The 26,322-nt window shown below is 44.8% G+C and overlaps 3 protein-coding genes across 3 annotated transcripts in view; 1 reads left to right on the forward strand and 2 right to left on the reverse strand.

The window, feature by feature from the left end:
• The window catches only part of IFT172 (intraflagellar transport 172), a 32,568-nt gene extending 19,767 nt beyond the window's left edge, over positions 1-12,801 (reverse strand). Inside the window, exons 1-14 of the mRNA XM_016145370.2 lie at positions 11,470-12,801; positions 8,781-8,924; positions 8,463-8,575; positions 7,998-8,037; positions 7,630-7,695; positions 7,356-7,435; positions 7,045-7,132; positions 6,040-6,254; positions 5,036-5,159; positions 4,521-4,616; positions 3,510-3,671; positions 3,101-3,154; positions 2,758-2,861; positions 2,498-2,583 (exon numbers count right to left, since the gene is read on the reverse strand). Coding sequence (XP_016000856.2) covers positions 2,498-2,583; positions 2,758-2,861; positions 3,101-3,154; positions 3,510-3,671; positions 4,521-4,616; positions 5,036-5,159; positions 6,040-6,254; positions 7,045-7,132; positions 7,356-7,435; positions 7,630-7,695; positions 7,998-8,037; positions 8,463-8,575; positions 8,781-8,924; positions 11,470-11,508 — 1,411 coding nt within the window. The 5' untranslated portion in view covers positions 11,509-12,801. The remainder of the gene's footprint in view (positions 1-2,497; positions 2,584-2,757; positions 2,862-3,100; positions 3,155-3,509; positions 3,672-4,520; positions 4,617-5,035; positions 5,160-6,039; positions 6,255-7,044; positions 7,133-7,355; positions 7,436-7,629; positions 7,696-7,997; positions 8,038-8,462; positions 8,576-8,780; positions 8,925-11,469) is intronic.
• A 666-nt stretch (positions 12,802-13,467) lies between these two features.
• Positions 13,468-16,620, reverse strand: FNDC4 (fibronectin type III domain containing 4). The gene is made up of 7 exons (XM_016145377.2): positions 16,247-16,620; positions 15,919-16,063; positions 15,717-15,832; positions 15,249-15,453; positions 14,695-14,784; positions 14,245-14,369; positions 13,468-14,081 (listed from the first exon to the last, which is right to left on the reverse strand). The coding sequence occupies exons 2-7, from the start codon at positions 16,037-16,039 to the stop codon at positions 14,046-14,048; spliced, it is 693 nt and encodes a 230-aa protein (XP_016000863.1). The 5' UTR covers positions 16,040-16,063; positions 16,247-16,620; the 3' UTR covers positions 13,468-14,045.
• An 8,622-nt stretch (positions 16,621-25,242) lies between these two features.
• Positions 25,243-26,322, forward strand: part of LOC107511174 — a 33,226-nt gene continuing 32,146 nt past the window's right edge. The window contains exon 1 of the mRNA XM_016145357.2: positions 25,243-25,481. The gene's annotated coding sequence lies outside the window, so the exon portion shown is untranslated. The remainder of the gene's footprint in view (positions 25,482-26,322) is intronic.

Below are 26,322 nucleotides of genomic sequence, written 5' to 3' on the forward strand. Positions count from 1 at the left end.
GGACCCTTGGAGTTGTCTGATAGTAGTTTGGAACTACAGAACAACTGGCTTCTACTATTCACAAAACCCCTGGAAGGCAGTACTGAGCACATTAAGGAGGTGCACCAGGAAGAAAAAGCCGATGAATGAAATGACCTTGAGGATCATATTTGCTCCAAGGAGTTACCTGCACACTTGAGTGCCAGTGATGTAAGAGCACTGAGGGGCCAACAGTGGCGAAGGCCCACATACAGAATTGGAGAAACCTCTGACCAAAGTTAGGCTGGTCAGGGCAGAGGATGGATATTGTGGTTGGGTCTGAATCTTGTAGACAACATAAGAAATAATGACACTTAGGCCACGCAGGGCTGGGAGGACGCTTTCAGGGAGTCTCTTGAGTAAAGTCCATTAGCAACTCTTATTGATACACATTATTAATGAGCAATGTACCTGCCTTTGTTAGGTAAGCTAGAGCTAAAGACTGAATGCCAGCTAATGTCTACAACTGAGAAGACCAACTTAAAAATGAATTTTCTTTTAATTAAAAAGTAAAATGATAATGCCATGTTTGCTGTTCCAATTATAAGTAGAATCACAGAATGCTAGAGCTGTGGGGACCTTATTTCTGTGAACATCTGAAAATATGCACTAAATTATGTGTGTATCTTTGTTTTTCTGGGAAAAGATCTATACTTTTCATTAGATACTCAAAGAGGTCAGTGACCTAGAGAGGTTAAGAGAAGAACTCTGTCATTTTACATACACTGAAGATAAAACCTACAGAGTGAGGTGACTTTCAGTCTTGTAGCTCATTATTGCCACTAGAACTTAGGCCATTGGACTATATTATTATTTCCACTATAGATAACATTCTGAGCACAGCAATCTAATGTGAAATATAAAATTCATGAAATGTAAAGATACCTTAAAAACAGACCCACATGTATATGGAAACTTGATTTATGAGAAATGACATTACAAACAACTATGTGAAGAAAGGGCTTTCAATAAATGGTAAAACATGTGGAAAAAATAAAACTATATCCCTACTCATATTATACACAAAAATAAATTCCAGGTGAAAGCAAAATTTTCAAATGTTAAAATATACCAGGGAGTAGGGAAGGATTTCTTAAAAAAGACCTCGAAAAGCACAAACTACTTCTTAAAAAGTGATAAAATGGACACTAAAAATTTTAAATGTCTTAACATAACAAGATGCTGAAAAGGAGAGAAAAGACAAGTCACAATTAAGATAAAATATCAAAGGCTATAAATGAACACACACAGAACTCCTTAAAAGTAAATTAAAAAAAGACAACATGATTTTTAAAAACTGGCAGTTCACAGAAAAAGAAATCCAAACAGCCAGTAAACAAATGAACAACAACAAAATAATACAATGAGGTATTATTATTTCACATAAATTAGATTGAGCCAAATTACGAAGTCAGGAAATTTCAAGTACTAGAGAGAATGTGGAACGAGGGGAACTCCAACTGCTGGTAGGAACATAAATTGGTACAATCTCTTTGGAGAGCAATTTGGAAATATTTAAGGAACCTGAAGATGTACCTTTTCTATGATTCAGCAATACCTCTCTAGGTATAAACCTTAGTGAACTGAAATATTATAACAGTGAAAAACCAACGACTTAAATGTCTTCAATAAGAGGATAAAAGACCCCAGGTAAATAAAATAAAATGTTAGGATTTGACAGAATTGGGTATGCGTATACAAGTAATAATAATAATATTAATACTAATAGCTAACATTTATGAAGCACTTATGCACCAGGCATTACTAACCTAAGTGCTTTTCATTTGAGGTATATACTATTTTTACCCCCATTTTGTAGATGAGGAAACTGAGACACAGAAAGGTTAAGTAACTTACTGCAGATCACACAGGTACTAAGTAGAGACATGGGAGGTCTGACTCCAGAGTCCTGTTCTTTACAACTATATTATAAAGGTATGTAATTCTCTATACATCTTAGTGAATACTATGCCATTCTCTATACTTTTTTCCCATGCTTGAAACATTTCATGATAAAAAATTAACAACTAATAGATAAAAAATAAGATTTATAAATGAAACATCTGTGAAATGACAATAGTTTGTCATCACTAGTTACTAATGACAAAACATAAAGAAAATAAGGCCTCTTCAAGTTCTAAGAGTCTATGATCTATGAAGTCTAAACAGGAGAATTCATAAATTTGCTAATTATTGTTCTCTACAATTCTCAATTTTCCAGCCCTAAGATACATACCTAGAGAACATGAATAATTATATAGGCAGGCCTGTATATGGACCAGTATTTCTGCATTTAGACATCTAGATATAGAACGTCTTTATGGATTTGAATATCTGACATATCCACTATAGAGTAGGGTCACACATTTACCTGATGCCTCTCGGACTCCTGGATGCTCCAGTACACCCAATCCTGTGATATGGAACTGCACTATAAACATCCACTTTGTTATTAAAATTATGAGAGAGTCTTACTCACCTATAGCAATAGTCTTAATATCAACAAGATAAGCCAATTTCTTATTCTCTTCCATTCCTCGCTGACGCCTCTCATTAATACGAACACTGAAACATGAAGGGTAAGGTAAGGCAAAATGGGCCAGGGCAGTTGGGATGCTTACCAAGGGTTCTGAGGTACCATTTGGGATGAAGTTTTCAGATTAACATGAGGACATAGGGGTTAGAAGTCAAAAAGGAATTCTTTCGGGTTTTAAATTTTAGAGAACCTTGTGGGGTTACCTGATGAGGTGGGGGTTCATGAATTCAGTACGTACAGAACCCAGGGTATCATTACTCCCATATTCCACTAAGGTTAGCTCGCCAGCATTGAAGATCATGCATACCTGGGGATGAATGGAATTGTTATATGGTGGAAAGGCTGCATGAAGAAAGAGAAAAACAGTGGAGAGAGGTGTACTCAGTTCAAAGTGACTCCCACCTTTCTCTCTATTTTGTTCCTTTGCTGATTTCACCCTCCCCCTTTATCTGCTGTCTCCTTGACCCCTTGACACTTGCTATCCTCTGACACAGGAACTGGAAGGAGGCTTAATGAGATGGTGATGGTGACTCAAGCTCTACTCACATTTTCATTTTCAAAGAAATACTTCTCATTGCCACCAGATCCTTGCCAAGCGACCTGTAAAAGGGGGAGAAGACAGGAAACAATGTGGATAACGATTCAAGACAATGCTGAAAGGACAGGGTGAGAAGCAGAGAGATCGAGTTTGGGGAGGCTTTGACATTACATAAAAGAGGTGCTATGTCAGATTTTGCCCTAGTCCCTATGTTTCTGAGGGATGGTGTAAAAATGGTCCAACAGTGGCGATTCATGTTCCAGGAGTCTAAACCTCCTGGGTCTCATTCCCTGAAACCAGGTCCCCAACACCAGAATGTAAGAGCTTCCCAGGAATATCTTCTCCCTAGAAACTCTGGCTCCCCCAAAATACCAACTCAAGATACCCCCTTCCCCATCCTTCCATTTTGGTTCATACCTCGCTAAGACGATTAGTGTTCAGGTCCCCCAGCAGCAGTGTGTCTGACGTGTGGGCCACCAGATAACGTTCCTTTCCCAGGATTTTTACTTCTTCCACCTCATAGCCATAGTGTGACTTGAGTATCACTCGGGTCCCCGATGATAAGTTCTTCACAATCACCTTGGTAAGGGGACAAGTGTGAGATTCCTGGGCTTCCCCCAACCCACGAGAGTGATGAACATCCTGTGCCCTTTGCCCACCTCCACAGTGCTAAATGAAGCTAATATCTACTTTGCTCACCTGGCCTAGGATAGTGTTGGTAATAAGGACACCTGACACATAGTGCTTTACTATTTATGAAATGCTTTCACATGTTATCGCTTTTGATGCTTATAGTACAGATGATTCTAAAAGTTCCACTGGGTAAAACCAATCACTCTCCCTATGTTCCCACAGCTATTTGTACACACTTTCATGATAACTTTTACCACAGTGTATTATGTGAGTTTTTTGATATGTTTGTCTCCTCTGCTAGAATAACCTTCTCCATTAAAGGACAGTGTATTGTCTTTGAATTCTCAATGCCTATAACAGTGCTGACCCATAGTGTCTGGAGAAAATGAAAGAATGAAGTAATCAATTAATAATAAATGGAAGAAAAGGAGTGTAGAGACAGAGAAAAAAGAAAAGTGGGCTTGGGAACTAAGAAATTAGTTTACAACATTATACACAGTGAGTTCAGAGGCCCTAAAACTATAATAGAATTCACCCTTATAAGCTTACTTATCAACTTCCCCAGCTGACATCATCTGGGCAGTGAAGAGTTAAATCAGGAAGATATAAGTGGCGATCTCTATACATCTTAAGCCTGGTGTTTAAACCTTTTCTTATAATAAGCTGGAAGAACTATAGTAGGAAAGTGGCAGAGGTTAAACTGGACACGGTGGCTATGGACAGAAGGCAGACAAGTACTCCAAGGATGAATGAGCCGCGACAAGACCTTGGTGCAGCAGGCTTTTAGATGCTTACCTGGCTAGGTCCCACATATGTCAACTCGAACTTGTTCTTGTAAATGCTCCTTCGGAGGCAGCAGTCAAACTGTTCCACTCCACCGCAGAGTGTGCCCTGCGAGGGAAAGTGACATAAAGGGAAATACACACAGTACACGGGCATGGGGCGGGATCTAGGAACAGCCTTAAAACTCAGGTTTGAGAATCCAGAGGAGAGGTGGCGGAAAAAGGGTAGTTTTTGGTAGTTTTTGGAAGTGCCAGCAGGAAAAGAGGTGGCAATCACAGGACTCAAGGGCATCACATAGCGATGAGACATAGAGAGAAATCAGTCCTGCCTGTACAATTCTTTACCCCTTCTGGCCTCCAACCAAGTATGAATATCTCTTTCCTGTCTGTAACATCAGATTTTTAGGCTGGGGTCAAACGGGAAGAGGAGATTCTCTAGTGTCAGGAGAGAATGCTTTAGAATAAGGCAGGATTTTTCCTTGTTTGGAGAAAGTCACCAATGCAGGAAGGGGTTAATTTACAACATACCGCACAGAGTCGTGAGCCATCCCGCTTCCAGGCCAAGGCAGTGACAGTGTATAAGTTGGCGATCTCCTTAGGCTTCGCCTCTTCCCAGATACTTCTTCGAGGGCTCCAGTTGAGTACCCGAAGTCTGAAATAAAGTATGTGGCTTTTAGAAGAGATGGAGGCTGAGAAAAAGAGGGAAAGTGGGCTGGCGACTGAAGGAAATTTGTCTTGTTAAAGCAGAGAAAGAAGGAAAAATAAAAGAGAACAAAGACACCTCAGAGTCTATAGGAGAGGACAAAAAAGTCCAAAGGAAGTTGAGAAAATCGAGTCAAAAATAAAATGGAGTAAGAGGGATGGAAGTGGAGAAAACAAATGGAGAACATGCCTAGTGAAAAAAAAATGAGGGGTTAGCTGTAGACAAATATGGAAAAAGAGAAATGGTGGAATTAAGAGAAGAAAGGAAAAAACAGGGAGACACAAATAAGACTGAAAGAGACAGAAAGAACTGACAAAGCTGGGGCTAAAAGTACTCCGAGGAAGTGATGGGACCAGACCCCAGCTGTTTATCTACTGTTCCATCATTTATTCATTCGCCAAACATTTGAGCATCTATTATGTACTAGATGCAAACCTAGCCACTGGAGATAAAAAGATGAGTAGGCCCTCTTCTCAAGGGCTTTTCAATTTAGCCAGATAGATTTAAACACCAAAGCATAATATAATGTGATAAACACTAAGCTAGTGGTCTGAAAAGGGGCAATGGGAACACAAAGAAAGTAGAGCTAAATTCTAGTGTGGAATCCCAGGGAGAGGCATAGAGACACGACAAGAGCATATGCATTTTGGAACTGCCAATGAATGGCAGGAACAGGAAGAGGAAAGTGCATGAATTTAAACCTGAGAATGTCTTTCAGCATGCACTTGATTATGGTCCAGTCTCCCACTCTGGTTGCGAATAACTGGGCTAAGCAAAAAGTGTACACAGAAAGAAGGCAGGAAGGAGATGCACTGGAAAGGGGACCCACCTGTCATAACTTCCCAGCACAACAGACTGACCCCCTGGACTTGTTGCAGCTGTGGTGAACTCCCGCTCCTGAGGGTCACGGCTATAATCGAAAGTTTGTAGCACATGGCCCTCCTTTCCATAGGCCACAATCCTCCGATCACAGCCTGCAGCCACTATGCTGTGGGTTGCCCAAGCCAGGGCATAGGGTGGGCACGGATGGTTAACCAACTTCCCCTAAGACAGAAGTAGAGGGTTTCAATGTCTCTGACTCTGAAGACTCCATCCCGGAAATTTCTCATTCCTAGCACCTGACATAATCACTCTAACCATGCTACACTGCAGAAATCTTTCTCCCAACATTTTCCCACCCCACTACACCCTAACCCTGAAAGTTTCACACACTGTCTTTCTGCTGTATACTTGCACACACATATATATGACATATGTATGAACTTACTGACCTTGTGCTCAAGAGGAAACCTTAAAATAGTTGTGTGTTGCAGATCTTTAATGTGCACCTAATAAGGGCCCCGAAAGGGAGACGTTCTACACATTAACCAACACCATGTGGGCCTACAGAAAGCGGTGGCTCCTTTTTTCTTTTTTTTTTTTTTTCAGAGGGATAAATTTGATGATTACACAAGTAATTCTTACTATAAATGATTCAAACCAATGCCAAACATGAACACTCTTCTTATCCTCCATTTTTTCCCCTTTTAAACTCTTTCTTCTATGAATTTATATACATATTTTTCACAAAAATGAGAATTTTCACTTTTCATTACTTCAGGAGTCTATTTCCCTTTGTCTCAAGTCCCTTGCACCTGATTCACCCTTTCCCATAATTTAAGCTCTGGCCTCCTAAACACAAATCCTCTCTGTGGCCACAGCCAACTCCCTCTCTCCCTGAGGTCTCGCTCCTGTAGCCAACTCTTCCAGCATCTCAAAATAAATTCCTTAACATCTACCCTCCCCTATGAGGGCTCTTGGGATATCTTTATCCCAAAGCACCCATAATTCTTACTTGTGACTCTCCAGACCCTTCATCGTCAAAGAAATACCTAACGATGGTGCCATCTGCATGACCAGAAAGAATTCCTTTCCCAGAGCAACTGAAAAAGGGGGAAAGGAGGAAAGGAGAGAAATATAGGAAGAGGTTAGAGGGTTTGTCTCACCAAGAAAGTCCCCTTTCTCTGTCAAACAATGCCCAACCTGTGATTCCTACTACCGGTCCCCCGCACCTGGCACACTATGGACTCCCATTCCAGACTTCCCCATAGCGTTTTCCTACCATTTTCATGCTCTTGGGATGCCATACCACTCTTCCTTACTCACTTTGTTGTCAGTGACACCACGTAAGAATCTGTCCCGTAGATGGTAGATGACTTATTAGTTTTAGTGTTTGCTAAACGAACCTGAAAATGGGAGGATGGACACAAGTCTGGTTAGGCTACTTTCAATTTCGCCCAGGTCCTAAGGAAAGAAAAAGAAAAAAGAAAAAACTAGCCCCTTTGTATTCCCCACTAAGGGAGAAGATTGACCATATTCCTCTCTCCAGAAGCATCGTCCCCACCCACAACCTCTCCTGTGTTTCTGGTCCCTCCCTCACCTTCCCTTCCGCCAGTCCAAAGACAATGATATACTCTGCTGGCCACTGCAGGCAAATAACAGCACTCTGTAAGAAAGAAATAATGGAAAGGATAACCCCATTGATGTATGTTAGCACATTTATAACTGAATCTGAACAGCCTAGATACCCTGCCATGTGCCACTACCCCAATTGCCTGTAGGGAAGGAAAGGAGGGGACACGACTGGGCTCTCAGGAAGAAAGCCAATGAGAATGAGCAGCAGCCAAGTAGCACCGTCCTTGCAGTAGGAAAAGTCAGATACGCATGTTAAAAAATGCAACTCCTGGTTGTATTCGTAAGCAGGTATACTGATACACATTTGTTCATCCCAATATCCCTGAACTTTACCGTCTGGATGAACTTGTTACAGATGACTTTCTTGTCACCCCTGCCAAATAAAAGGAGAGAAAGCATATTAAAAACGACTTCTATAAATAAACTGAGACAAATAATGCTGGGGGAAAGGAAGAAGCAGCATGGACTTTCCTGGCCCACTAGTGTTTCCTGCCACTCCACAGGTGCCCTGAAAGGAGGGAGCCTGTGTAGCTTGGGAGCAGTCACAAAGATGCTACATCAGCTGGGGCTCCCCAGGACCTCCCAGGGCCTCCCTGTTGACCTCAGCCTGACTCCTCCAGGGATGGGATTGCAGAACGCGGAGGGCGGGCAAAGGCAGGGGAGCAGCAATAGACTCCGGAAGGCTTCTGCCTCCCATGCTCCAGTTTGGCTCCTCGTCCTCTCTATTCCTCTCCCCAGTGAGGCATTTCTTCCTGCCTTCCGCATCTTTTCACCCCATCTCCCAATTTCTATCCTCACCAATCTTCTCCGATCTTGTAGACATAGATGATGTTGTCAGTCTGTCCTATGGCAATTTTAGTGGAATCAGGAGAAAAAGCCATGCCCTTCACCATATAGCTCTTCCTGCCATACTAAGAGTTAAAGAAAAAAAAAGTAGTGAGTATATGTGAAAGAGAAATGGGAAGAAAAGTATGTGTGACTATAATGGGCTTGAGGGATTTATACTGAGAAAAGTAGGGGCAGGCCATGCCTATGGCTAGGAAATGAGTTAGGGAAGTTTTCTAGGTTCAAAAGGATCCATCAACTGGCTAAGATACACATGAGAACTCTCTTCACCTTCATGTCAGCTGGTTTGGTGGAGAATTTATCTCTCCGCTCCCCATGTTCATCATATAGCAACACCACTCTGTCCACTGTGCAGACAGCAAATTTGGCATTGTTCTGGGACCAAGCCATACAGGTCACCTTTGCAGCTCCATCCTGCAGAGGCAAAGGAAGGAAAAAATAAACCCAGGTGCTGGTCTGGAATGCCAAAAGCATTTCCAGTGAAAATTTTCTAGTGAAAATTTGGTCACTTTTCCTTAAAACAAAGAGATATCCATGATCCATCCTGGTCTCGAAGGCCATAAAACCCTAGACTGTGAGAACAAGGTGCTTCTAGAAACCCATAATGCAAAGGTACTAAGAGGTGACATTCTTAGTCAACTGTACCAATGTGTCCCTGTAATGGCCTTGTTCCCTCATATCCTAGGTCTGCTACTGAAATAAATTTAATTTATCTAAGTTTTGGTCTTTAGCCATTCATTCATTAACACTTTTTAAGTGGCTCACTGAGAAAGACACTTGGCCAGGGGCTGAGAAGGAGACAAAGAGAAAAACATGATTCCTGCCCCAGGATCTAATAAGATGGTACAAAAATAGGAACGGTTTCATAAGAGAGGTATGTCCAAGGCACTATAATAGTTTGGAGAAGCCCGAGATAATTTTATGTTTATATGATCAACATTAAGTTTTGAAGAATAAATGCAGCTGAGTGAGGAAATTATCTGAGGTAGAAGGAATGGTATGAATAAAGGCAAGCATGGTCAAGAAATAGTAATTTAATTTAGCCGAAATGATCTTGTAAATAGCAGAATAGAAGAGGTAAGGCAGGAAAAACAGACTGAGGCCAGCTCAAGGAGGATCTTCAAAGCTAGACTGAGTTTGGGCTTGTTTGATATAAAAGGGAAAGACTGAAAGTTTTGGAATAGGGAGTAAAATAGTCAGAGTTGAGATTTAGGATGAACAATGCCAGCTTATTTTTCTTTTTTTCCTTAACTGTTCACTACCCAGTTCACAAAAGCCTGAGTTAGAAGTGATCATCTCCCAGTGAATTATTCTTGGCACATCTCTCCCCTCCACCGCCAGCCCTGGTCCCCTATGATTCTGCACTAAGGATTTCCCTCCTTGAAATAAAAAATTTAGTTTGTTTTAATTGTTTGATTAATTTCCTGGGCTCTAGAGTGCAGGTTTAACTGTTACTTCTTACTTCTAATCCACTTGTCTCCAAAGTCAGAGGAAAAGAAAGGCTTTGTTTCATCAAAATCTTCAAACCAGAGTCAGAAAATAGCCATGCCACCACCATTACCACCCTCTAATTCTTGATTAAATTAGGTTAGAAGGGCTGAGGACTCCTCAACAACTGTTGCTGAGCATCCTTCATCACTTTGTCTGCTCCCGGACACTTGGCCCTTTCCTGCATTATGACATCATCTTATTTTGAAAATTGGAAAGAGGATTTCATTTCCAATTATTCCATTAAAGGAATTTTTAAATTACAGATTCAGAGGGCAGTTTACTGAGCAATGAGCACATAACTCTTTTGTTCTAATTTCCTTCTATTCTCCTAATGCCACATCCTCTGTGAAGCCTTCCGGATTCCCATCATCAATCAATTCTCCTTTCTCTGCAATACGTACCTCACAGGACTGTCATGAGGATTAAATGAAGTATGGAATAGAACCATAATAGCTAAACTTTAACAAGCACTTAAAATAGATTGGGCATTTTGATAAGTGCTTGTATTATCTCGTCTTACTTCATAACTCTAAAGTAGATGCTATTATTATACATCTTTTGCAGATGGAGAAACTGAGGCACCAGAAGGTTAAGTAATTTGCTCAAGTTTACATACCGTTTGCAGGTGGCAGGACCACGATTTAAATCCATGTATACCTGACTCCATAAACTGCAATTTTAACTTCTTTACTTATGCTGCCCGTGTACATATTAAAGTTATGGCAGATATTATTCTTATTAGCTTTGTATTATTCTGTCATTTGAATTTTTATGCTGTTTTTCGGTTTACAATGTTCTTTCATTTATTTCTTCCTTTCACTCTTCCCAAATCTCCTAAAGTTGCTATTATTATTAATCCCATTTTCTAAATGAAAAAGTTGGGTCAGTGCTCAGGGAGGCTGAGTGATAACGGCTAAAGTCAGCGGTATCAGGTCATTTATTTAAAATAGTTGGGGCGCTAGGACTTGAATTCTGGTCTCCCTACTCCTAAACCCAGCTTTTCTTCCCCATGTTTCAGGATTCCTCCCCCCGTACCCGGACTCTTCTGGATATGAGATCTTAACCGTTAGAACGAACAGTGCAGTTTTCTGCACTTGCTCTTTGGGACTTGAACCTAAAGCGCTTATTTACTTCGGTGTAGATTTGTGTTGTTGTTTACACGTGCGCCTCTCCCGTTAGTACGAGCCTCCTGAAGGTGGGGGCAATAACTGAGCTAGTTCTGGATCCCTACGAGCCCCAGCACGGGGCCTGGTACACACAACTGATGTTCAATGAAACGCAATGACAGCTACAGCAGTTAGTGGCTCATCTCGCCTACTGAACACTATCGACAGAACAGTCCAAATTATCGCTACAGACGTCAGTCTTCTGCACACAGTAGGTGCTAAACATTATTAATCTTCAGCCCTCCCACTTTTCTTGGAGCATTAAGGCGAGCAGGAGAGGGAAGAGGCACGCAACTCCTCACCTGAGGGCTCAGCAGGGTCCTCAGGTGCTTCAACTGCATGACGAACTGCTGTCTTTCAGATGCCACCAGACAGCGACAACTCCCGTGGTTACCTGGACAACCCCGCCACGCAGCCGCAGCGACGCCGCTGACGCAACTGCGACCAGAGCGAAACACAAGTCGCAAGGTCACCACGTAGATTCGCGGTGAAACAAACAGAGCGTGCGCAGGCGCAGTGAGACTTAAGGCGGGACCCTGTCAAGCTTTGATGAATTCTCTCCTTGACCAATCACGTCGCTCCATGCAAACTCAAGCTCAAGCCGCGCCTACAAGCAAGCCTGCAAACCTCGAGTCTAGTAACCGCAGTGCTTCTCGCTTTTTGATGTGCGGTAGCGTGATTAGTGCATTTTTTTAATCCTCACGACCCTAAAGGAAAGCAGGGCTGTTGCTATTCTAGGCCTTTTACAGTTGACGAAATTGAACCCAAATAGGTTATATGGGACCACATGGAATCCCATATAACTTACATGGGATCCCAAGGCTCATATTTAAACAGTAAATACTCAGTATGTGTCTGCCAGGTGTACTGTGCAGTGTTGCACATGCATTATCTCATTTAACCTCAAAACTGCCTTTTGAAGGGATAGCATTATTAGTCCCATTTTACATAACAAGAGATTCAGGATTAGAAGGTCATTGGCCCAAAGTCAGTTAAGGGCTGAACTGGGATTCAATCCAGAGTTGGTGCATTTAAACACCCTTCATATTTCTTCTCAACTCCTAGCTTATTTCCATCCCATGCTACTATACCCAGTGGCACTTGCATCCCAAGAAATGATGACGTGTCCAGCCTGAGAAGTGAGTGTTTTGGAACCAGTAGCCTGGAAGAGGTAAGGTAACCTGCTTCTAAATTAGGTAAATGGTGGGTTAAGACTGCTGCTTAGACGGAGATGCTTTTGTGGTTCAGAGTGAAGGGCAAACCAGAGCTTGGCTCAGAGCTTGGCTGATAGATTGTTATACCTTGTGACACCTGGAGCTGGAGCTTGGTTGAGTAGAAAACATATTGACTTCTTTACCTTTGTTTGGATTCAGATCCTTTTTGGAATCATTGGTCTAATTTCTTATAACATACCAGAGAGATCAAGATACAGAAAAAGAGAGTTATTCATATGCCTTCTCTGGAAAGACCCAAAGTTGAGAAGTCCTGTAACCCTCCAGAAAGTACAGCATATGCTTTCCGGCCAGATTCTAGGTTCTGAAGCCTTTCCACCAAAGCGGTTGCAAATGTCAAGAGATATTTCTCTCACTGGCACCAACAATTCTTGGAACTTAGGGAAGAGTAGAGGACAGCCCTATTTTCACAGAAAACAGGAAGGCCCCAGAGCTCAAATTATAATACTTCCGACAGGGAAGTTCCAACCCTTCAGCTTTATGTCCAGAATCTGCCTCTGGATCTAGTGGCAGAGTGAATGTAAAGTCGTGTATGCTTACAATTGTTATTGACTTTGACAGAATGAACAGACACAGAGACAGACAGAGACAAAGGGGAAAGTGAGGGCAGGAAAGAATGGGCACAAGAATGCACAGGCAAGAAACATGTGGCACCAAGGGACCCATTAGTGTAGCTACTTTCATTTGTCCTAAGATACTGTTCACTCCTTCTCTGAGAATTAGCTCAAGATTGATGGAGGAGTCAGAGGAATAAATGATGAGGAGCTGGGCTGCTGATTTGTCCAGTGAAGATAAAAAGGCTACTGGCCCTCTCATGTGACTAGTTTTCTCTAGTGCGGAAAGAATTTATATCTTCATCTTTCCTTTTTCCCCAACAAAGCAAACAGAACTAGGGCTGTAGTTTTCTACGCCCTCTTCTGGCCCCTCTCTACCCATTCCAGGCTGGAGAATGAAAGCAAGCACCTTAAAATGAGAGTCTGCACCTGTCAAGTTGATAGTGGCGTGAGGGGCCCTTGTAGTCAGGAGATAAAAGGTGGGGAAATGTCTTCAGTATACTATACAGTCAGCTCCAGTTTGTCCAAGAACCTTTATTGGAAAAATGTCCAAGGGGTGAGATCACCAGCAGCTGGGGGTGCTGCCAGTGGAGAGAGGGAGCACCTGAGGCTCCATGGAAGACATTGGAGTAGTGCAGTGCAGTGTCTGTCTTGAGGCCCAGACTATTCCTTTTATTTGCTGAGGGAGGGGCAGAACCTACAGAAACACCCCTCTCTGAGACCCAGAGGCAAGATATGGGGGCAGCTGGGGATGCTCAGAGTCCCGATGCAGGTGAAATGGGGGCCCCATTTGGGACCTAGTGAGATAGGGTTTAACAAATGATTCTCCCCTGGACCTGGGGGATGGAAGGACATATCCTATCTGATATCCACTTCCCAGGTCCAGGGGTGCAGACCCTAACAGACCTACCTTCTGGCCCTGCTCACAGTGGAAAGAGGACGGGTACCAGGCCTGAGATTGTGAGAGTGTCATTATCTTCTGAGAGACTGTGGGATTCTTCAGTCTTGGGCAGATCACCATCTTAGGCTCTCCCTGACCCCATCCCTATCCCCAGGTTGTAGTGCATCTCTCTTCTGGTTCTGTTTCTTCACTTATACGTCAATAGTGTTGATGGATGGTGACTTTTTCTGTGAAAGAAAATGGCTTGAGTCTCTAATTTCAGGAAGATAATAGACTCCTCCATCCCAAATTTCCATTCTCCCTCTCTTCTGTCCCTTCTTGGCTTTTCCCCTTTCCCTGCTGCTCCTAGAGGCAAAATCACCCTTCCCTCCCTCCCTGGCCCCACATCACCTGTCTTGACCCAACTGGCCTTCCCTGAGGACTTTGTTCTGGCCCCTTCCCCTTCTCCTTGGGGTTGTTGTTAGAGTCATTGTCCTTGATGATATCGTACTGACGGCAGAACAGCCCGATTACAGCTGAAACACAACAATACAATCTGAGCCTTGATTCCAACCTCCCCACTCACAGCCTTGTAGGGCAGTGAGATATCCACAGTTTCTAGAAAATCTGAGAAGAAAATCCTTGAATTCCTGGTGCCCGTGACAAGCACCATTCTCTTAACTTTCCTCTCTGGGCTCCCCACAGCCTCCTCTCCCTCTCTTCAAACTTCTCTTGCTCATCCCCCTCAACTAAGCATCTTCCCACTCTCATCCCCTTTTCTCCCAACGACCCTCACCACCTCCCACCTCCTCTGAGCCCCATTCCTTCTATCATTGGTACCCCATCCAGCCGCTCACTCACCAGCCCACATGAGCAACACCACTACAATGATGACTACTTCTCCAGTCTGTAGTGGTCGCTCTCCATCCAGACCCTCCACTGTGATGTCACCTGAGAAGGAAGGAGAGAGACTCCAGGCTGTGGGGCGGTTAGAGTTGTATATGGGTAAGGATGGAGATGCTGGGGATTAGAGTCAGGACAGACCCATTACAGGGTTGCTCCTGGTAGCCCCTCTTTGAGAAGCTGTTGGTGGACAGGTGGTCAGGGGCCAAAAAGCAAGAGGGCTGCAGGTCAGGTACTCACACACACAGGCTGCATCTGCTGTGAACTGAGGTTGGGTAAGAGGAAGTTTAAAAGCCCTTCCCCCAAACGATTCATTACCAGTCTGTCTATACCCGAATCCCTTGCCAAACTGCTTTCCTTCCTTTCCTGGCAGTACAACGAATTAAATCATCCTTCTATTCATCTAAGCTAGACTGTTGCTTGCTTTGGGGAAGTAAACAAGAGGCTGATGTCCAAATAAAAAGCCAGAGAATGCAAAGCTTTAAGGGGTGGGGAATAGCTGAGACCCTCACCTGGGCTTGAGCTATTTGAAGGCAGCCGGTCTGACCCCTTGAGAGTTCGGAAGTGCACCCGAGGCCCTGGGGGGCTCTCTCCCCGGAGGCCGATGCTCCTGACCTGCACTGTGTAGTCGCTGTCTTCAGCCAGGCCCCAGAGGGCACAGGCCCGAGTGGTGGTGTTCACCTCCCTGATCACACGCTGTCCAGGGCCATTCTGTCGCTGCAAGAAGACCATGAGAAAGAGAAGCGCAGCCTCACCCCAGTCCCAGGCCATAGGCTCAACCCAAATAACCTGAACATCCAAGCACTCCAACGGACTGGGGTGAAAAGGGCAGCTGAAGCTAGAGGACACCAGCTTCCAGATTCTCCCATTGCTAGGAGGAAGGTTGCCAGAGGTGGGGGCGGGGAGGGGAGATGGGAGGTTACCAAAGGAATGTTCAGAGATCCAAGGACACAAGTTGGGGAGCAGAAGGTGATTCATACTTGCTGGGAAATGGAGTAGCCAATGACGATGTTGCCTTCTGGGACGTCCCAAGACACAGTGGCCGAGTTGGCTCTGAGGTGAGTGACTGTCACATTCACAGGAGATGGAGGCCGGTCTGCAAGTGCCAGTGTGTTAACAGTTTAACAGTTTCCCCCCACAGACTAGTTCTGGTTAATCCCCATCCCGTCCCCCTTTACTCACCTGCTCGCACAAAGCCCAGGTCACAACTGACCAGCAGGAGAACCGTGGGGCTTAAATACGGGGAGAGGGGCATCAGCGAAGTCATGGTCCACACCGAGTCCGCTAGGAGGCACTGGGGCATCCGCTTGACATCCAGGCGGAGCTCCTGGAGGCGGCAGGGGTTGTGTGTGGCGGGGTGTCAAAGATGCCCAGAATGCACGGGTAGGCAGCAGCTCTTCCGGGCTCCCCAAGACCCACAGGAGCCCAGAAATCCCCCTTTCCCTATGCCTTCCCCGCCCCCGCATCACCCCGGCGCCCCAGTGCGCGGCTCTGCCTTGCTCACACCCACCTCTGCCGGTCTTCTGGGTTAGTCAGGCCTCGGGGGGCTGCTCGGTGCCCAGTGGGCGGCCCATCGCCCGACTTGGTGGTGCTGCCCCTACCCCATGCCGGCGCGGGCCCGGCGAAGCGGGCGGCGCAGGACTCAGCTGCAGGCAGAGGGCGGAGGCGTAGCGGGCACCGGCTGCTGGGCTGCGGGGCCCCCAGAGCTCGGACCCGCGGCGCTGTCTGTAGATGAGCAACGGGCAGTTTCAGCGCGGCCCGGCCGCTGTCCTGGGTACCCGGCGCGGTAGGCAGTGCGGCTGCCTCCGCCAGCCGCTGCAGCGAGATGTGACCGTCCCGGCGAGCCAGACGACTCCCGCAGAGCTGGCCCCGTTCTCTTCGCCGCAGCCTGGCCGGGACTTGCCGGCCCGCCCCGCCCCGCTCCGCTGGGGTTCCTGCCGCCGTCATCCCCCTCCCGCCCCTCCACCCGGTTCTCTCGGGGCTCCTCCCACGCCCCTCCCTTTGGCGCCCCCTCCACCCCCCGTCCCGGCGGGCCCCCATCTGTTCAGATTCTGGCCCAATCCCATGAGCCCGCGGGGGCGATGGGAAAGGTACAGGTGCGAGGGTCTCAGGCACCTGGGAGGGCCCCTCCCTCCCAGATGGAATTAGCCAAGTTGGGAGGAGGAATTGCATCTCCAGGGCGGGAGGGGACAGAGTGACGGAGATAATAACTGTTTTAACAATTTCTTGCAGACTGCGTCAGCTTTTAAGTCTCTTCCTCATTCATAATGTGATATCGATTCCCTTCACTCTCATTCATTCTTTCATTTATTAAGTACATATTTACTGAGCGTCTCATGTGTCTGGCATGTTAAGAGATGGAGATATAGGGATTATTAAGAATACTGGGTTTATAGGGGGGAAATTTGAAGAGCAACGACCTATATGTCTTGTCTTAGCTCTGCAATTTACTGCGTGGCCTTGGGGAAATTGGTTAATCCAAGTCTCAGTTTTCCCATATGTAAATTCGAGCGTCCAAAACATCACAGGGCTGTTGTGAGGATCAAATGAGACGATGTTGGGGAATGATCTTTACAAATCTTACAACACTGCGTGAATGAGAAGTTATTAATTTGCACTACTTTGTTACTTAATTCATTTAATAAACATACAATAAGTCCTCATGTTATTTCATGCTTTTGCTGAGCATGAGATCTACAGTTGGAATCCGGGTGTGGGTCCCCATTCTGTCAGCTGCATGATTTTTAACCACTGACAACGTCTCTGGGCCTCAACTTGATCATCTGAAAAACGATAGTTAGTATTATCTTCTTAGTGTTAATGTATCTAATGATACGGTATGTGAAAAGTGCATTGTTCAATGTAAATAAATGTTGGTTAACATATTTAGGACAGAGACTTTGGTTTTAAATTCTCATTGCGGTATTTCTATTTCTGTAGCACTTTCCCCTGTAATATCCAGTTCACTGTGCACATCTCTGGGGCTCTAAAGCTTTTCTGTTCTCTTACTTCTGAGAGGAGAGAGTGAAATGGGGCAAGTGGGGGCAGGGAGGACTGTGTGCATTGAGCATGTGATCAAGCCATGGCCTTGGGATTCTGACCTCTGTTGACCCTGAAGACGATATCAGGTTTCCCGATGCATCCTGGTCCCAGAGCACTCTTGCCCGGGTATCTTACTGCCCTGGGATTGGGCCTGAGTATGGTCTTGGACTTCTAGGCTCCGGGCTAGCCAGAGAAGAGGGCATTGTACCCAAAGGGCAAGAGTAGTGAACCTTGGGTCTTCCTCTTTGGGGGCAAAGCAGAGGTTGGGGAGGCCACGTGCATGCAGAGAGGGTCCCTGGGGTTTATCAGATGTCTGGGGGCCTCCTAACCAGGAAAGGGTACTGGTTAGAGGTGCTTGGTGGGGGGTGGGGCTCAGAGAGGCCAGGGTACTTCAATTAATCATCACTGTGGCTCAGATAAGGCCTTGCCAGCTGGAAGCAGAGTCAGTGTGACAGAAGGGTTTGAGTGGCTGAAGAGACAGGCAGGACAGTGTGTCCATAGCATGGGACCATGCTGGGCTCAAAACAATTTTAACATATGATTGAGATGACGGAGCTCAGCAAGTGGGAGGTGAGACCCTTCTTTATGTTGGCCTTCTGTACTGATTCCTAGAATCATTTCTCACTTTGACTTCCCTCTACCCCTAGGTTTCTGCTCTTCCCCTCCTCCTTCCCATCTTCCTTCTGGAACTTCTTTTACTAACAGTCTCAGAGTACAAGTGCAGGCTAAGTCCATGGTGTGTGTGCGTACTAACACTGCCCGCTGCCACTTCCACCTTCAGTTCAGTTGGCATGAATAAGGCTTTGGCTTCCTGCCTACATCCTTGTTCCCCCTTCCCTCTCGTTGCCTGGGCATGAGACAGTCCTGTCAACCACAGAGAAGTAAAACTTACTGACCTGGGACCTAGATAAAGCAGATGCTGAGGAAATTGTTTAATTGCTGGGGCAATGTAATACTAAGATCTTCCAGGAGGAGGGGCAAGCTATGCCCACATACCAGGTAATCCAGATCCACCCTAGACAATGCAAATAAGATGCCAGCCCCAAACTCCACCTTTACCTCTACCATTTCAGACCATGATCCCTAATTTTAAAAATCCCGAGTTCTTCTGCCCCACCTCCATTTCCAATCCATTGTCTTTTTCTTGTCTTCTGATTCCTGACCGTTTCCTGCAGTGACTTTACAATGAATCAGTTCTGACCACCATGGTACAAGTGGCTGGAGAAGTTCAGGAAGTGCTGGAGGTACTAACTTTCCATCTGTTCCCTGCCTAAACTTCTATTTCCTTCTATTTAGCTCTTTCGTTGGTCTCCATTTCTCTCTTTTACAGATCTCAGTTCTCCCTTCTCCCAGGTCTCCTTCTTGGATACTTATTGTCATTTTATTCATCAATAGTAATTTTAATAATTATTATCTGCATAGTAATTTATAATTGACAATGCACTTTCATACACATTGCCTCCACAAAAACCTGTGAAGTTGGTGTTACTATCTATTTTTTTTTTGGATGGGAAAACAAAGACTGAGGATAACCACAGTAGTTTATCCAAATACATCCAGCTGATAGTTTCTAGATAATGCTGCTTTCATTTATTTATACATTTAAAAATTTCATTTATTTATTTATTTGTTTGTTTGTTTGTTTATAGTTAAATGATAAAACTGTTTTCAATCATTTCTGAAATAAGTAAGGGTTTGAATAAATAGCTAGGTCGGAGTTGGAAGTCAGACTGAAATTTCTTCCTCATATCCAATATTCTCTTTGTTGTACCACACTGCCTTTGTTCTGTTTACCTTTGTAATAAGAAGATGATTAAGGAGCCTCCCCAATTCCTCTTCAGTTACTGGCAAAGAAAAGAATATGCTTCCCCCACCCTGAGCTAAGCTCTGGTGACCTGGGCATTTTTCCTTCTTCAGGAGCCTAACGGGGTGCTGGTGGTGCTGAGTGGAGGGGGCACCTGTGGCAGGATGGCATTCTGCATGTGGGTGAGGACTCTAATCCCTGATTTTACTTCCTCTGCCTTCTTGGGGTGACTCAGGACCATACAGGTCATCATAGCTAAGTAAACTCCTAGGTGAACCCTTCCAAAAGCTAGATATTACCATAGAGTCCCATTTCTTCTTAGCTCATCTGAACTCCACCAGTCTATTGCCAACATCTTTAGATCCCATGTACCCTCAATTGATCATCTCCAAGTAGCATCTTTAAATGCCAGATTCCAAGCAGTACTGGCTTAAACATTGGCCCAAGAACATCACTATACAGCCTCTAACCTCTATGTATTAAAAATGCAAGATGGTTTTTCCTTCACCATCATTACTACTTCATGTCCTCTCCTCTGGACAGGTGTCACTGAACCAGCTGATGAAAGATCTAGGACAGAAACTTCTTTATACCTACCTACTTTGTTGTAGGAAGTGATAGATAAGCCAGGTCGGCCTATGAAGATTTCATTTGGCCTGAATAGTATTTTTTAGAAATCAAATTTGAATACTTTTAGTTGGAGATTGTGTTGTTTCTTTAGGTCCTTACCATCGCTTACTGCCTTCTACTTGGCCTACTTCACATATTTATGTTGCCCGACTAGCCCTCATAGGTATTTGAACTTTTCATCCTTACGGAGTATCTACCATGGTGCCCAACAATGGCAGATGCTCATTCAATGATACTCTTCCCTTCATTTCTGTCTCTCACAGCAGCCTGTCCTAATAAACTCATAGGCTTCTCCTTCCCAGTGAGTGCCGCTGACCTTGAGTCTGTCCTCTTAGGTCTGTGTTGGCCTCTAGGGAGGGGACAGAAGAGTACCTAGCATAGGATCGAGGAACCAAAGGTCTCTGTTTCCAACTGACCTCTATAGTTTCTTCTCATGGGGACATGAAATCCCCAATAGCCAGCCAAAGCCTATTGCCTCCTCCTGGTTTTGTCCCTGACATCTCCACACAATAGGTTTGTCCCCTAGACTCCTCTTGGTGGCATTCACTCACCTAGCCTGCTCTCCTAGGTGGCTGCTGGAAAGAAGAGGGTGATTGTCATTGGCACTTTGATGGGACTCTCTGAGAGTGTGAAGATGGACTGGGTGTATTGATTTTACAGGAAGGAAGGGGATAGGAATGGAATAGCATGAAAGATAGATGGCAGGTACTAGAAAACAGAAAGGGTTTGCACAAGACATTACAATTTTATTCTCACTAATTTTCAGTTGAATGAACGTGGGAAGAGAGGGGAAGGGATCCTATCTCTGTGTATCAATCCATTCAATAACTAAGATAGGTGAACTAGTCCAGGAGTCAGCAAACTATGCTGGCAGGTCAATTCGGCTGCTGCCTAAGAATCCCCTGAGCCTAGCAGAGCTAGATGTGGAAGGAGGCACATAAGTAGAGCAGGACACTCATCTCAAGGAGCTTACAGTTTAGTCAGTAGTTTTTAAACTTTACATTGCAGAAGAGTCTATTGGGGGAAACTTGTTTAAAATGGAGGTCCATGGGCTCTCCCATTCAAAATCGGATCCAGTAGATCTTAACTGGGCCCAGGAATCTGCATTACTAACAAGCATAGTAGGAGATTCAGATGCAAATGGGCCTTGGGCAACACTAGAGTAATAATGCCCCCATCATGCCTCTCTAACTCTACCACCTTTTGGCAGGCCAGAGGGACTACTGTAGGGAGAACTCAGCCATCTTCTTGCCAGTGCTGGTTAGTTTTACCAGTGAGGTGAGTCTTTGGCGATGAAGGGTGGTGACTGGCCAGACCCCTGGGGAGACTGTGAGGGAACCTATCAAAATCTATAGTAAAATCGCAAAGGAGAGGGAAGAGTGAATATGGTTTTGTTCACCAAATCTCAGAATATTAAAATAAATATGGGGTGTCCCTAAGCTTATGAGGTTTTTGTTGTTGTTGTTGTTCATAGTTTATTTAATAGTTCTCTCATTTCAGAAAGGATTGAAGGCAGCTTATAAAGGATGCATAAAATTCAAGGAAGCATACATTCAAAATAGAACTGAAGACACAAGGAAAACATGGGCCAGAGGATAGAATGGGGTCAGGAAAATGCATTCCACAAGGATCTGTACTCGCATTTGAGGTGGGGCCCAAGCATCTATTTAAAGAAGAAGTAATGAGTGCTGAGTGACTTCCTCTCTTTTGCCCAGCTCCTTAATTTTAGTGCTCATTCTTTATCATTCCAGACACCCCTTTGGTCCCCTCTGGTTACTTAAATCCCCCACCCCGTTCTCCTTTCTTGAGAGTGCTGTGTTTCCAAATCGCCTCCCGTTTATTCTCTATCTAAATGGCCACTTTGATCTCAGAGAAATTCAGCACATTAAACCAATAGTGCTTGGTGTGGTCCTGTGGATGAGTTATTTGCCTTGAGAGTGTTTTTTTAAAAAATAAGAAAGTAGATTCTAGCCCTTGGTGTGAGAGCTTTGATATCGCCGGTTTGGGGCAAGGCCTTGAAATATCTATTTTTTGAAAGCATCCCTGGAGATTCTGAAGCACAGCCAGACTTAGGGAACTCTGCTAAATAAACCATTGGAGTGGGCCACCTGATGAAGCCTAGGACTTCCTGTCACTGGAGGCATTCCAGCTGAGGCTTATTGATTACTCAAGAGCAGTATTGAGTATTTAGTGGTGGTCTTGGGATGAGGGATGAGCTGGGTTCTTTCTGAGGTACTTGTTTCAACTTGATTCCAAGCTTGTAGTGTAATTCATACGAAAGTATAAATGAATCTGAAATATTCTTAACCCTGATCCTTTTAATGGAGCCCTTTCCTTCACCAAAAATGTATCTGCTGCAGTGGATGCTAATTTCAGGCACCATGACTAAGTGAAATGAAGGATTTCAAACAATGTAGGCGTGGAGATCTTCCAGCTGTTACTTAAATCAGTGGCTCCCAAATTTGGCTGATCTTCAGAGTCGTCTGGGAAGCATTTTAAAAATACAGATCTTTGGGCTCTACTCCAGAACTACTGAAGCTGATTCTTGGGAGTGGGGGTGGGGGATGCCCAGAAATGGGTAGTTTTTAAAAAACAAAACTCCGTAGGTGATCCTGGTGACCAGCCAAGTTTGGGAATCTCGGTTTTAAACCACACAATAAACACTCTCTCCTCTCTCTGCTCAGTCTCCTTTGTCTTAGGTCTCTAGGAAGTTTCAGAAGTAGATTGAGGACGAATGATAGGAAAACACTTTACACAATGAGTATGTGATATGTGAAACTTGTTTGTTCTAGAGGTAATACGGATAGAAAAAAATATAAAAATGGTTAAAGAAGGGACGGAAATTTTGCAGGGATGGAATGATAAGAGGAAGTTAGGGAGGCCACGTACAGAGGCAACTGAGGTCCTAACACAATGGATGCTTCACAAATATCCCCTAGCGAGGTAGTACAGGTCAACTACAGAAGATCCCCATTCTTTGAGTTCCGCGGTTGTACCTAGACAGATAACAAGCCTGTTGCTCTCTTGCATCATTAGCACATTGAGTTTTTTGTTCATGGTTAATTTATTTAAGAAATGTTTGCCCACCATTTGGTGCTACTCTTCATACCTTACAGCTTGGTTACTTGCATTTGGAACTGTTACTCCTCCCTCAGGTAGTGAGGAGTTTACTATTTGGAGAAATTTCCAGAATATATTTTCAGGAATGGGAAGAGCTTCTGCTGGACCCTAAGACTGAAAATAAGGTGCCGATCTTGATATTCAGATGATAGGCATTCCCCTCAGGGAGCCACAGTGTGTGTGGCTAGTGTGGCCATGGCAAGTGGGACATGTGAAAGGACCAGGATACAATAAAGTTCTGGTCTCAGGCTGAGAGTTGGCTTTGCTCTGGGATTAGATTGCTGAATGTGTTATTAACCCTTGTCCTTAGGGATCAGGCGCACAGTGTCCCTACGAGCTCCAAAGCACATCTCTTTAGAAGGTTGTTGACCTCTGACTCCAATCCCAATGTGGCCTTTGATCCTGACTCCCATCTGAGGCCCTTCCTTTAGGTCCTCACAGACAGTCCCCACGTCTGTCTTTCTCTGGGCCCCAGAAGCGACCCCATTGAAGACAGGAGTTCCACATTCCAACAAATAGCAGAGCGGCTGCAGAAACTGCAAGAGGAACAGGAAGCTTTTGTGCTCAATCCTGCCACTGGGGTAGGATCTCCTCTCGCTCCTACCCCCTTGGGATTGCTTGCCGCTTTCTGAGGGCCTCTGATTTTAGGATCTGTTACACCTTGTCTAAATTCCTACTATCGTGTGCCAACTAAAATGCTGTAAATCAAATCTTATTTTCTTGTTTCCTTTTTTTTTACCTTAAAATATTTTATTTCCACCCCTATCCTATCTCTTAAATCAGTAATTATAAAACACCTATGGTCTAGGGCAGTTTCTGTTTAAAGAAGCTTTGTGCATCTGTGTGTAGAACATATGAAATAGAATGGTGAATTGCTTTATGTCTCGTTTATATGTTTAAATTTCAAATATGGACTTTTTTTTTTTTTTTAAATGGTATGCCGTTTCACTCTTCTGCCTTTCTGATCCTCTCCAAAATTGGGGTGGGCCATATACACCTCAACAGCTCAGTTCCTTTTGCCATCTGCCCTTCCTTTAATTTTACGAAGGCCTTAGCCATATCCCTGCCCATGTTTCTCTGCGCCAGTGATGGGCACATCTGTGACAGTCTCCTTAATCTTCCTTTTACGAGATAGAAAGGCAGGAATTCCATATTACAAGAAAGTTCCATATCTTTCATTTCCCAGATGCTCATCTCTCCTCCTGCCTGTAATTGCTTACTTTTAATCTCCTTTCCTCAGATACTGCTTTTATCATTCTTTTTGCTGTAACCTCTTTATCTGTTTGATGTGTTACATATCTGTACCATTACAATGGGTGTCATCAGCTCCTCAGCCTGAGGGCCTCAGCGGCTCCTCCCAAATGAAAGGTGGAAGTGCCACCAAGGTCCTGCTGGGAACCCTGTTACTTGCAGCCCACAAGACCGTGGACTGTGGCATTGCAGCCTCTCAGAGATAGGAAGAGTCAGGTAGGGGGTGGGATGGCACAGGTGGGGGAATGGCAGGTCCAAATTCAGAGACTGGGCTGGTAGCAGCAAGACCGATGCCCTGCCACTCCTCTGGGGGGACGCTGCTATTCCTAGTACAAAGTCACGAAGTCCAGGTTCTTTCCAGTGGACCCTGGATTCCTCAGGTTCAGACCTAATTCCTGTGCTTACCTGGGACATTCAACACTAACCTAGCTTCTGAAAGTCTTTGATTTGGAGATGATCTAGGTCATGCAGGGTAGAGCTCATGCTGCTATAGGCCGACTTCCCTTACCAGGGTTTCTAGCCTAGCTTCCAGACTGCTCACTTACCTCTCCACTAACTCTCTGATCCCATCCACCTCCGAGCACTCTCTTGATGCCCTATTGGTCTCTTTGCTCTTTGGTTTTCTGCTCACTGAAGCCCTTTCTGCCCCTCAAGAACACCATCTGGCTCTACTCACTGCACCTACACTGGGGACCAGCAGAACTTAGTTGTAAGGGAGCTGTGCCTTCCCTGATGGAGAGATACCCAGGCTTTCTGAGGGGGCACAGGCCCACACTGGGAGCTTGTGACCTTTCTCCTAGATGCCTCCTGGAAGTCTACAGACATTTGAGAGGGCTCATCAGGTAATTTACAGTCAAAGCCCCAAGATTGAATCCCTGATGAAGCAAGGCGGCACCAGGTATGTGGAAATGTGTTTGGAGGTGGGGAAGTGGTCTGGGTGAGGAATGCCCTGAGAGCAGAGGAAACTCCATGAGACATGTTAACATGGTGAGGGGAACGATCTACAGGTTGGAGGGTTGTGGTAGGCTTTTTATTAGCATATTCCTATGCTGTTCCATCTTTCTCTGATCTCTGGCCTTTTTACACTGTGATCTCCCTTCTCGTGTCCTGACCCTTGGCTCATTCTCAGCATAGAGAAAAAAGGCCGAGTGTACCTGGTTGGCTGGCAGACCCTGGCATCACTGACATCATGGATGGAGTAGAGTGCATCCACACCTTTGATGCTGGTGGGACCTCAGTCCAGGCTTTTTTCCTGGTTCCTCCTGATCCAAACCAATTGGTCTACTATGCAAACTCTTTCCTACTTCCAACCCATGGAGGTTCCTCATCCAATGTCCAATCTACCCTGTCTAAATAGGCATTTCAGTCAAATCCTCCTTTCTTTGGACCCCTGCTCAGCCCTTGATCCCTCAGCTCCGTGCTTAGCTATGGCCTCTCATGTGTGTTATTCTACACCGCATTTGCCATTTTCCTCCCAGCCCCACCCACTGACAACCTCCTAAGCCTAGATGCTTCTTTTCCTATAACGCATAATGCAAGGCAGTAAAGAATATAGTATGCTACCCTTTGCATAAGGGAAAAGGGGATTTTTTTTTTCCAAAAAGAAATACAGCAGAGTGTTCAAATAGTAATGTGGAAATGTCACAAGGACATAGAGGCCAGCTTGACTGAGCTCTCGTTTTGAGCATTAAAATGAATGACGACAAGAATGGAATAAAACATATTTAACAACAACAAAA

The sequence above is a fragment of the Rousettus aegyptiacus genome, unplaced genomic scaffold, assembly GCF_014176215.1.
Source record: "Rousettus aegyptiacus isolate mRouAeg1 unplaced genomic scaffold, mRouAeg1.p scaffold_m13_p_7, whole genome shotgun sequence".
Classification (NCBI taxonomy): Eukaryota; Metazoa; Chordata; class Mammalia; order Chiroptera; family Pteropodidae; genus Rousettus; species Rousettus aegyptiacus.

What these genes read in the sequence shown, in the direction of transcription:
- FNDC4 (XM_016145377.2), bottom strand. Translation starts at nt 16,039, where the DNA reads ATGCCCCAGTGCCTCCTAGCGGACTCGGTGTGGACCATGACTTCGCTG. An exon ending in GCTACTCCATTTCCCAGCAA is followed by an intron (nt 15,454 to 15,716) that starts GTATGAATCACC and finishes GTCTTCTTGCAG; the next exon opens with CGACAGAATGGCCCTGGACA. An exon ending in GGCCAGTTGGGTCAAGACAG is followed by an intron (nt 14,082 to 14,244) that starts GTGATGTGGGGC and finishes TTTCTTTCACAG; the next exon opens with AAAAAGTCACCATCCATCAA.